Source organism: Dendropsophus ebraccatus, chromosome 7 (assembly GCF_027789765.1).
Source record: "Dendropsophus ebraccatus isolate aDenEbr1 chromosome 7, aDenEbr1.pat, whole genome shotgun sequence".
NCBI classification, from domain to species: Eukaryota; Metazoa; Chordata; class Amphibia; order Anura; family Hylidae; genus Dendropsophus; species Dendropsophus ebraccatus.
The window spans coordinates 111,389,671-111,402,429 of NC_091460.1; the positions used below are offsets into that span (position 1 = coordinate 111,389,671).

The window sequence follows — 12,759 nt, forward strand, 5'->3', positions numbered from 1 at the left end:
AAGGTCACGAACTATCTAAGGGGACTTCGCCTACTCCTAACCTTGATTCTACTTCATCCTGTCTCACCTCATCACCAGCAAGCAATACCTCCTCCCCCCAAAATAATGCGTCTTCCCTGCACAGAAGTAAATCCATGGAGTACAGTAAGGTCAGTGCACAAGTCACCAGAGCTTCCCCACCTTCAGCCTACCAGCAACAACCTCAGAATACCTACTTGACTTCCTTACCAGCCAGCAAGGACCCTTCACCTTCTAACACAAGTAAGTCATCTGCACAACACCCATACCATAACCAGTCCTCCTTGTCTTGCCCGGCTGGAAGCCTTGACATTCCTGAGATTCCCTCCAAGGCTTCTGGTGGACAATGTGAAGTCCCACCTGTAGCACAGACAAGAACTGAATCTGGCAATGCTGCTTTTGTGAATGCAACCAGCAGGGCTCCAGAGGGACAAAAACATGGGAGCTCTGCCTATACCAGGCTGCAGCCATCAAATTTCCAATTAAATGGCACTTTTCCTTCAGATGAGCACAAAGACTATTGCGATCCTGTACAAGATCAACAGCAAATGCCTAGTTTTGATCCTGAGCTGCCACCTTCACCACCCAGGTACATAGATTCACCACACCCATCCCCCTCCCCCTCCCTGCTGTTCCCACATGAATCAAACATCGCTCCTGCAGATGTTCAGCTGGAGGATTATCAGCCAGTGAGTCGCAGCCCCTCTCCGCCACTACCTCTCTATGATATACATGACATGTGGATGTATAAAATGCCAGTCTTCAAAAGCATCAGATGCCAGCTTTCTTTGCAGGAGATGGAGGACTTTGTTGACCAGGAAAGCTGCGGAAGCGAAGGAAGTGACAGTGGGGAAGGGGCTGACTGTGACACTGAGCACAATATTGATGAAGACCCCTCCAGTGATTCCAATAATGAAAGATATGTCCATTACATTGAACAGAAATGTGAAAACACTAGACGATGTCCGCCTAGTCGAAAGTTTGTCAGCATCAATGAGCAGTATGATAAATTAAAAAGTGCAGTCCCCATGGACGTGGACACTTTAGCGGAGTGTGGAGTAGAATCTACTATACCGAAGTCCAGGAAATCTCCATACTCCACCAAGTCTTTCCTCACTGACCAAGCGCCTATATTGTTTGCACTAGCCCAAAACCCACCAAGGCACAAAATGAGTTCTTTTATGCAAGAAGTGATGTCATCCTCTGACGATGAGCTCATCGAAAGAGATTACAAAAAGAGGAGGCGTCCATCACGAGCTAGAAGACCATCTAAAGTCGTGCTGGTACCTCCACAGCCGGATGTAGACTTGCTTCTAACAGTAAAACCTGTGAGCTCCAGCCATTTTACTACATACAATATCCAAGACCAAAACTTTCTTCATGCACAATGTGAACCCAAAGTGAATACCGAATTTGTCCCAAAAAAGACTTTTAACGATAAATCTTCTGTTGTTCCCTTGGATTCGACGGAACACGACTGGATTGTTAAGTCGGCTACAGGGTCTTGGCTTCAGGTATATGGAATGTTCATTGAGAACCCAAGTTTGGCGTTACAGAAGGATTTCATCTCTGGCTTTACAGCTCTTCACTGGTTTGCTAAACATGGTGCTACTGACATGCTTCACAAGTTGGTGGCTGGTGCCAAAAAGGCCAGGATTCAACTGGATGCGAACGCCAAATCCAATGGGGGATATACTCCTTTACACATAGCTGCTATCCATGGGCATCATAAAGTAGCAGTTATGTTAGTAGAAAAACTTCATGTCGATGTGAAATTGAGGGACAATAGTGGTAAAAGAGCATGGCAATACCTGAGCAGCAACACGTCCGGAGAAGTTTGGCAGCTTTTAGGAGCTCCTAAGGGGAAAACTATTTTTGCATCTCGTGCCTTAAATATTACTAACACTGTAAGCACACAGAACAAATCCAGTCACATAAACAGAAAGACTTCCCTAGCAGCTTTCCTCAAGCCGCAGCATCAGAAATGGAAAGCTAACAATCGCCCTGTTTTGAGGGAAAGAGAAATCTACAGTGACTAAAAGATATGAAATTCTCATGTCCTTCATTGCTTAAGCTAAGGGGGTGAGACTAACTTTCCACTTGTTTTGTACTCCTGTCGTCAATATATGGTAGATTGATCATCTTCTAGTGCACAGGTGTCAAACCTGCAGCCCTCCATTTGTGGCAAAACTACAATTCCCATCATGCCTGGATAGTGGAAGCCAAAGCTTTCGTGGAAATTGTAGTTTTGCTACAGCTGGAGGGCTGCGTGTTTGATCCCCATGTTTTAGGGTATACATACAGATCAAAGTTTTGCATGACTTCTTTTTGTAAGGTCTCCTTTACAGTGCATTGTTTAAGGGTGTGTGTGGGGACATTACATTTTGTATATATGGCTCGGGTTTTAAAAAAAAGTCATACTCACCTACCCTGGTTCCTGGTTCCCACGGCTCCTGGTCTCACATCATCATGTCTTCCACTTGTCAACGCTTACTTTCTGCTTCTAAATTGACTCAGCAGAAACTGCCTGCCCAACCAGTCACAGGCCACAGCAGGGTCCTTGGTGATTGGCTGAGTGGTCAGTTCCTGCTGAGAAGCAGGAAGTAGTGGTGGCAAGAAAGGGATTGGATGACATCACACAGGAAACTGTTGGGGGGACGAGGGTATGCGAGTATGATTTCTTAATATAATTTTTTTTTACAACAAACTCCGCCATGTATAAAACTTTTTGTTTGTCCCAGACAACTCCTTTAGGGTGGTCATAGACAGGATCTTTAACTTTTTCTTTGTCAAACTACAACTCCCAGCTTTGAGGGTCCTTACAACAGGGAGTTGTAAGTTCAGAACAGCTGGAAAGCCACAGGACAGAGACAAGTACTGTAGACATTAGATGCAGATATAGGATTTAACATAAACATTAGATAATCAGCAGATCTTGCCAAAGTACAATAGCTGGATCTGCAGACAAGTCTGGAATGTCAATGGACACTAATAGGTTTGTATGAACTATTATGTCTGTGTGTAGATGATGGATCCATTCTTTAACATGTTTACCTTAAAGAAATTTTTCAGCTATGTACACTCCTTCCCTATTCACAGGATAAGGGAATAGGTGTATCATCACAGGAGATCTGACAGCTGAGACCCCCTGCAATCTTGAAAATTGAACTCTTAAAGACACTCTCAGCAGGTTTATGTTGTCCTATCTCAGCGTAGCATAAAATAGTGACAGCGAAGCTGAACAGAATAATGTATCACTTACATTGTACTGTGCAGCTGATAAAGAAATATCCTCCTGAATAACATGGACAATAAGTAGTCCTCTCTATTATGTGCATGAGCCCAGTAGTCCTGGATATTCATAAGAAGCAGAAAACTCCGCCCACCAGCTGCTGATTGGCAGTTATCTATCCATGCTGTGTATAGGCAGTCAACTGTAAATCAGCAGCTGGAGGGCGGGGGGAGGTGTGTGGCACCAATCTTATTCTCCTGCATATTAGGAGAACAGCTGAACAGAATGATGGACGTAATACACCGATCTGTTCAGCATTTCTGTCACTAGTTTCTGCCCTTATTTAAGGCAGCATAAACCTAGTGACAAATTCCCTTTAAAGTTCCTATCTAAATGGAACAGCACTGTGCACACTACGCCTGCATTGTTCGAGAGTCCCAGCAGACCTCTTGTGATCATAGAAAAAAGACAAATTTGGTCAGCTCTCCCAAAAGACCATTCACACCAGGCAGTAGCACGTCGCTATGGGTGAAATTGCAAACACACAAAAACAGAAAAATGCAACAGCTCACCGCAATGGCAAGATGCAGACCCAATACACACATAAATTAGTCAAAAGCAGCCCCCCCAACTGCTAAAAAAATTCCACAAAAGAGCCTCATTATTTTTGTGGAGATTTTTTTTTAGCGGGGGGCAGCTTTTAACTATTTTCATGTTTGTAGTGGGTCTGTATCTTGCCATTGTGGTGAGCTGTCCTCTAGTGATCATGCACTTATGTCTGCAAGATGTGTTATAGTTTGAATCCCACCTCTGGAGCCTTATTAGAAGAGTGTCGCCCCCACTGATCTTAAAGGGATGGCATACCCTAGCACTATGTTATATCTTTATAAAATGGGAAAACCCCTTTATGGTAGCTTCACACGTAGCGTATCACAGCAGATTTTAAGATCCGCAGCAGATTTCATCTAAATAACTTAACACAGCATCAAATCTGCACCATCAAATCTGCTGCAGATCCTTAGGGAAAATCAACAATGAGGGTAATAGACTGAACATCTGTGTTGTCTACAATTTCTATTTATTATTACAATTCACACCCATAGAGCTTTGCTTGGTATATGTAGATGACAGGAGAGTCCCTATTGTTTACATTGTTACAATCTACATACATGGCTATGTAAGCTGTCATGTGCAAAGAGATCAATGTGCAGTGCTTATCATTATCGGCTGGTCACCCATGGGATCTAGGAGTGTGAATTTTGACTAATTTTATTTGGGCTCAGAGAGATAATATTTTAAAGGGGTAGTCCAGGTAAAAAAAATCAAATGGTGCCAGAGATTTGTAATTTACGTCTATTGAAAAACCTCCAGTCTTCCGCTACTTATCAGCTGCTGTATGTCCTGCAGGCAGTGGTGTATTCTTTCCAGTCTGGAGAGCAGAAGAAAATCTCTATGGGGAGTTGCTGCTGCTGTCCACAGTTCCTTTCACAGACAGAGGTGGCAGCAGAGAGCACTGTGTCAGACTGGAAAGAATACACCACTTCCTGCAGCTGATAAGTACTTGAAGACTGGATATTATTTAATGGAAGTAAATTATAAATCTCTGGCACTTTCTGACACCTGTTAATTTGAAATAATTTGCCGCTGGAGTACCCCTTTAAACCATTATCACTATAAGTAAAATTAGTTAATCTTTGGAATCCATGTTTAGAATGGAGCTATTATTGCCAATTGTTCTGGAGAGTATATCAGTCATGTCTCTTATAATGTGCTTTGGTCTACTTTCCTTCAAATGTTAATGCTGCACATCTGCATGTCAGAGGGATCCCATTTCCCTGCATGGTGGACTGATCCCCAGAGGCTTTCTACTGCTGTTGGCTATGTTTCCACAATGTCTCTTCTTTGCCGTGTGCTGCCATTTTGGCACCAAAATGAGACAGTTTTTTGCAAATGACGGATTGACATTTGCATAAAACAAATGCGTTTTGGTGCCAAAATGACAGGTGTCCAAAAAAAAAAAAAACCCCAAAAAAGACATTGTGAGAACATAGCTGTTACGGTTCACATACAGTAAAATATGATAAAACAAAATTTGGCTATGTTTCCACACCATTTTTTTTGGCAGTTTGACAGACGTGTTTTAGGACGGCCGTCATTTTGAGGTCTAATAATGACTTTTATTTCCTAATGACGACCGTGATTGTAGAAATACCAGGTGTCATAGCGAAATAACGGCCGTTATTTTACCTCTAAATGATGGACATCCATCAAATGACCAAAAAAGTGTGAACATAGCCTAAAATAGACAGTAAAATAGATAGTAGATATAAATAGGTATTTCCACGTTCTTTGATTATGGTCAATGCACAGAAAATGTAAATACGGATGATGTGCTATGTAACAGAGTAAGGAGATCCTGGTATCATCATTCATTATGTTGTACGGCTGGGTCAGTACAGTAGCATAAAAATTTAAAGGTGAAGTCCAGACATTTTTTAAAATCTGGCAGCAGGCAGGGGCAGGGGGGGATTTTATCAGGAGTATGGACTTACCTCTCCCCATGCAGCAGTGAGCAGCGGGACCGACCTTGGGACCCCTGCCGAAAGTGATTTGGGGGGGCAAGGCTTGTCCCAAGACAGGTCCCGCCGCCTACCATAAGCTTGGGGAGAGGTAAATCTATACTCCTGATAAAATTCCCCCCTGCCTCTGCCAGATTTTAAAAATGGCCAGACTTTCCCTTTAAATGGATTTAAAGCTCCCAGCATCATTAGGAATGATGATGTAGGGAGCTCCTTACTCCATTCCGTAGCACATCGTCCATATTTACAGACTGTGCACAGAATGCGGGAATAAGCTCTTTGTACTGGGAGAGGTTGTTAAAGTGTCGCAAAAGTGGTGCAAACACTCTAAAAATAACAAGCTCCACAGTTTGGCGCATCAGGGGACAAAATTTTGGTGCAATTGCTGACGTTGTTCAAAAAACCAGAACGGACATGTTTTATACTGTCTTTCTTTGTCCATTATGTGTAATAACAGCTGTTGTTTTGAAATAATGGTTGTGACATGGACGTGAAATGAAGGCCGTCCAAAACAAAAGTCAGTCAAACGGCCAAAGAAGGAGGTTGTGTGACCGTGGCAATTTTATGTAATATTTTGCTTATATCTTACTGTGTGTGAACATAGCCCAAGTGTTCCCACTTGAACGTTTTCACATTGTATTGCTGTTAAGCAAGAGCCATTGATAATGTCTACATCATGCTGTGTTTTACAAACCAAAGTCAACATTTTTTACTTCGCACATGCAGAGTTAGGATATTTTTGATAGTAATGATACTTTGAAGGTTCTTTTAGTATGTGTTCATGACACTGATCCATAACAAACTCAATCCAGGGCCATTGATCTCGGTGATACACTGTGGAGCTCATTCATCATAGGGATAAATATAATGAGCTATCCTGCTAACAACTTTAAAGGATGATTAAAGTACGAGTATATCCTTTGTATTTCCTCTAGGATCCATTGCTTCTGGTTAAATAAATAAAATAAAAATTGCATCATGTAAAGGGGGCCATACACCTTCAGTAACTCTCCTGTCTTTTCCCCATCTGAGTGTTCTGGCTGGAGTTTACCTCACCAAGAACAAAGGGGTCAGTCGTGATAGAAAAATCACTTCCTAGCCCTTCATGTTCTTGGAGAGGTAAGTTGTAGCAGTGGATGCTCACAGTAAACTGTCGGTGGACAATCGTGAGAGCCCCATACAAGTTATACTGATGGCCAAACCTGGTTTCGGCCAACAAAAGTATAAAGTGTTTGTGGACCCTGTATGAACCTGATCACATACCAGTCTGTGAAAAATACCTATGAGGCCAGCACATCCAGCATAGCAATACTTATCTAAAGATGTGCTCCACATATATACGAGTATGGGTGGCATTTTGTTTGTCATATTGTTGTCTGTATAGGTTTATGTCTAAGTTTTTGTCATTTGTTTTTTTTTTAATTGTTGTATTAAAATAAATGAGTTTTTTTCCCCCAAAGATTACCATTTGCCTATGTACTATAAGGATGCATTCACACATACAGTTGAAATTAATTTAGCAGCTCATATTGTAGGTGAAAGAAATGAGGTCCTGACCAACCAATGTAAGGGTCCACTTACACAGAAAGATTATCTGATTATCTGCCAAAGACTTAAAGCAAAAGCCAGGAATGGATTTGAAAAAAAGGAGAAATCTCAAGCTTTCCTTTATGAACTGATCTCTGTTTATAGTCTGTTTCTGGCTTTGGCTTCAAATCTTTGGCAGATAATCTGTCAGATAATCTTTCTGTGTAAATGGACCCTTAGTATACATCCACCTGTGTATACAACGAATATATTTTCATCCATTTTGATGTTGCTAATAGTGTTCTCCAAAGCAGATCCTAAATTCGGATCTTTCAAAAACTAGCCATACTAGCCAAAAGCTGTTGTTCCTTTTACATTGTTAGATTTCTCTGCCAGGGATGGACGCAAACATGCGCCAATTAGCGATATCAGCTCTCATTTCCATTGCCTTTTCACATCACAATTAATTGAGCAGCTGGGCTGCACAAATTATACTCGCCCAGGTGGCTATTGAAATTGATGGCACAGATATTCATACAGTATATCCATGCTGTCAGTTTCCAGATTACACAAGCAGTGTATACTTACCTTCTGTGCTGCTGTGTTATCCGGCATACTGCACTGGCTGGTTGGAGTTGGGCAGGAGAGCGGCAGAGCTGGGTCAAGGATCACACAGAAGTGCAGAAGGTAAGTATGCACTGCTTGTATGATCTGGAGACTGACAGCATGGACATATGCATGCATATGCTGTCAGTTTCCCTTTGCTATCAGACCACATCTCCTGTTTATACATTTTAAAGCCTGCTCTAAAAATACACTGAGCTTAGGATCAGGTGTTTTCCCACTCCTTGGCTGATCGCTGTCACTTTTACATGGGCCAATTATCGTCTGAAGGAACGTTTCTAGCAACGCTTCTGGCCAGTGTACATCCCATGTTAAGGCCTTTAACTCTCATATGTGCATGTTATGAATGGGAGAAGGGAGAAAGCAGTTACTAGACAGGGTCTGGGGATAACTTAGCTACTTGAAAACAAAATAATTGGTTTGTTACCTAATCCTGCCAATTTTTGAAAGAGAATCAGGAGGCCACCATACACCTTAGATGGTTGATCCTATATATATATATATATATATATATATATATATATATATATATATATATATATACACTCACCGGCCACTTTATTAGGTACACCATGCTAGTAACGGGTGGTCTTCTGCTGCTGTAGCCCATCTGCCTCAAAGTTCGACGTACTGTGCGTTCAGAGATGCTCTTCTGCCTACCTTGGTTGTAACGGTTGGCTATTTGAGTCACTGTTGCCTTTCTATCAGCTCGAACCAGTCTGCCCATTCTCCTCTGACCTCTGGCATCAACAAGGCATTTCCGCCCACAGAACTGCCGCTCACTGGATGTTTTTTCTTTTTCGGACCATTCTCTGTAAACCCTAGAGATGGTTGTGCGCGAAAATCCCAGTAGATCAGCAGTTTCTGAAATACTCAGACCAGCCCTTCTGGCACCAACAACCATGCCACGTTCAATGGCATTTAAATCACCTTTCTTCCCCATACTGATGCTCGGTTTGAACTGCAGGAGATTGTCTTGACCATGCCTACATGCCTAAATGCACTGAGTTGCCGCCATGTGATTGGCTGATTAGAAATTAAGTGGTAACGTGCAGTTGGACAGGTGTACCTAATAAAGTGGCCGGTGAGTGTATATATATATCTGGCTTCACAGCATCTGGTCCTGATGACTAACCTTGTATAGTACAAACCCTGTAAAAAAAAATTGTATAGTACAGAGCTTGTACTATACAAAAAATTCTCTCTTCTCTGGCCTCATATCAGATTGAGATGAAAGGAAAAAGAGAAGGTATAACACAGTATAGACATACATCTGGCCATTTGGCTAAAAGAATTTAATTATTAACACCTTCGTGTCTGTTCTACTTAAATCTATGGGGTAATGGCCCAGTCCTTGTCATTTTACATGCTCTGGTTGATGGCACCGCCTGCTCCTGTGCACAATGCTATTAACTGGTTTGAGCTGTCAGGAGAGACATGTATTACAGTGGTAAAGTAGATTGAAAAGATTATGAAAATATAGAGGAAACATATTTTTTCTGTTTGTAAAAATTTATAAAATTAAAAAATATCCACTCCAATTTTTTTTAAAAATGTATCCACTACAATGTAAAAAATATTCCAAAATATTTACCAATCTCCCAAAATATTTGCATTGTATTGGCCTTAAATATTTGAATGTATATTTGCAATTCTATGGAAGAGGCTAGAGATGAGTAAATCCCAAATATGTACTGAAGAAGTTGGATGCAGCCCTAGAGAGTCTGGGAAAACATGGATACAGCCTAAGGCTATGTTCACACAACGTAAGTTCCACGGTAATCAGTACGGTAATTAGTACGGAGCTTATGTTGTGGTGCAGGCTGAGGGAATCCCGGCCGGAGTGTATACACATCAGTCAGTTCAATGAATAGCAGCCGCAGAAAACCCTTCTAGTGCACACTATGGAGTGAGCGGCTCCGGTCGCACGCTCTATAGTGTGCTGTGGAGAGTTCTGATGTGGGCGCTCACGGATACGTCCGCATCAGAACTCAGCGGTGCTAAAGATAATCCGTCCGGTACTGCAGTACCGGCTGGGATGATCTTTTCTGAGACCAGCCGTTCCGTGACCCGGCCAGGCCATGGAACGGCTGGTCTCTTACAAGGTGTGAACATAGCATAAGGCTATGTTCACCCAACGTAAGTTCACTATTAATCACAGCCGATTTTCAACAACGGCCGTGATTAATATTGAACTTACATAGTGCTACAGCTGAGGGAATCCTGGCCAGAGTGTAAACACATAGTATATACTCCGGACGGGATTCCTAGCAGCCCTACGAAAAACGAACATGTCTGTCAGTTCACACAATGGAGCATGCAGGGGGGAATTCGGATGCGGGCACACACTAGTAGTGAAGATCATCCGACCGGTACTGCAATACCAGCTGGGATGATCATCAGTAACACCGGCTGTTCTGTGATCTGGCTGGGTCACAGAACGGCCGGTGTTTTACTAAATGTGAACATGGCCTAAGGCAGACTTAAGGCCCTATTACACAAAACGATTATCGGACGTATGAACGATGTCGGCTGATTGTTGTAGTCGTTTGTCTTTCAACATGTAGCATATAGCAGCGATGTGCTGCTGTCATTCCGCGGAATAGGAGCGGCGGCAGCAGACCGCTAGTTCATGCTATGGGCGACTGCTATTTATGCAGTTACAGTTTATCTGCGTCCTAGTTAGTTTCTTTAAATATTCTGTTTATGTCTATGTTGGCCAACCTTCTGCATTAGTTTTCATCAATCCCATTATCATCAGTATTTCTAAAGATTAAATTGAGATATGTGGACTTCCTTTTTATCCCTTTAAATCTTTGAAGTCAGTGGCAGGAGGATTTAAAAAAAAAAAAAAAAAAGGATAAAAAAAGTGTAAATCTAGGCTAATCCGTATAGGACAGCCTAATTTAATAGATGGAAAATATTTTGCCATATTCTTATGTGTATGCTGGAACTTTCTTACATCTATTTAAAATCCAATGTATCATACTGTATACATGGTTAACAGCTAAACACTTAACCCTGTAAGTTTATTCTAAGACAATGTGCAATACTTGAACATTTTCAAGGATGCTTGCAAACTTCACGTTTGTACTAACCATGCTGCCAAGTTAGGCTATACCGAAGGAATTCTTTTTTGCCCAGTATAAAAAAAAAAAATCATTACTGAGCAGCCCTGTTTCCTTTTTTGGATGTTAAAATTGTGACAATCCGGTATTTCTCCTCTAAGATGTGTTCCAGAAACTCCGAACGCATGTCAGTGGATTCCCATGAAGAGCACGTTTACATGAACGGATGCTGAGCACAGGGAGCAAAGCTTTATGGTAATAAATGGGAATCAAATATTTATTGTGTTTTTCTGATACAATCGCGGCGTTAGCATTACTTGGTATTCAAGTGCATCATTACTAGAAGAACGCACAGACAGCTCAATAACAGGTTTGGCAGCTGCTGACTCATCCAAGTATTCAACCTCATATTGAGCATGCAGGGAGTTTTGAGTTTCTAAACACATTTTTAACTCTTAAAGGGAATCTGTCAGCTCCTGGGCCCTACCTGAGGTGCTGACAGCGTGCTGTAGCTGGAAGCCCCCAGTGAGCATGGTGCCTTTTTGGTAATTTTTTGTGCAGCAGATTAATGAACAATCCTATGTCTCCTACTGTACTAAAGAGTCCAAGAGCAGTTGTTTGTGCCACACTCTGGCATGCATCCTCCACCCTCTTCATGAATAATCAATGCTGCCCGCCTCCTGCTCGCTCAGCTGTCAGATTGCAAATCAGTCCTCTGTAGGCAGTTTATGTCTAAAAGAAACACTCAGAAACAAGAAACAAATTAAATCTCTTCTCCCTATTGTGTTGGAGCTGTGGTCTAGGGGTAACTCACCTGTCTAGAGACCTGCCAGCAGTTCATTCTCTGGTTTGAATCCCCTGATGCCTTTCAGACATAAACTGCCTACAGAGGACTGATCTGCAATCTGACAGCTGAGCGAGCAGGAGGCCGAACAAATTGATAATTCATGAAGAGGAAGGAGGGTGCATGCCAGAGTGTGGCACGAACAACTGCTCTGTGACTCTTTAGTACAGTAGGAGACATAAGATTGTACATAATCCGCTGCATGGAAAATTACCAAAAAGGCACCATGCTCACTGGGGGCTGCCAGCTACTGCACACTGTCAGTACCTCAGGTAGGGCCCAGGAGCTGACAGATTCCCTTTAAGCACCTGTCTAATGTTTAAAAACAACGATTTAGGATAGGTTCACACTGCGTTTTCAGCATCCGTTTTGATTCGTCTTTTTTTTATAATGGAAGTCAATGGAAAAACGGATCAAAAACGGATGCACACAAATGCATCTGTTTTTTGCAATCCGTTTTTTGCGTTAAATGGATGCTGAAAATGCAGTGTGAACCTAGCCTTAGCAGTGATTACTTTGTTAGCCAATGTATATATAACAATATATTGAATATTTCTTTAAATATTTTTTTCTTTAACATTGTAATCCTAAAATGAGGGGGAAAATCCTTTTCTTTCAAATCAACTGGTTTCAGAAAGTTACATAGATTACATACTTTTTAAAAATCCCATAGTTATCAGCTGCTGTATGTCCTGCAGGAAGTGGTGTATTCTTTTCAGTCTGACACAGTGCTCTCTGGTGACATCTCAGGCTAAGACAGGAACTGCCCAGAGTAGTAGCAAAAATCCCCATAGAAAACATCGCCTGCTCTTGACAGTTCCTGTCTAGTCTCAGCAGAGAGCACTGTGTCAGACTGAAAGAAAAACA

General features: G+C 41.9%; 1 protein-coding gene across 1 annotated transcript in view; it reads left to right on the forward strand.

Moving 5' to 3' along the window:
• SOWAHB (sosondowah ankyrin repeat domain family member B) overlaps window positions 1-7,279 on the forward strand; it is a 7,975-nt gene extending 696 nt beyond the window's left edge. The window contains exon 1 of the mRNA XM_069978172.1: window positions 1-7,279. This exon is cut by the window's left edge and continues 696 nt beyond it. Coding sequence (XP_069834273.1) covers window positions 1-2,057 — 2,057 coding nt within the window. The 3' untranslated portion in view covers window positions 2,058-7,279.
• Window positions 7,280-12,759: the final 5,480 nt, after the last annotated feature.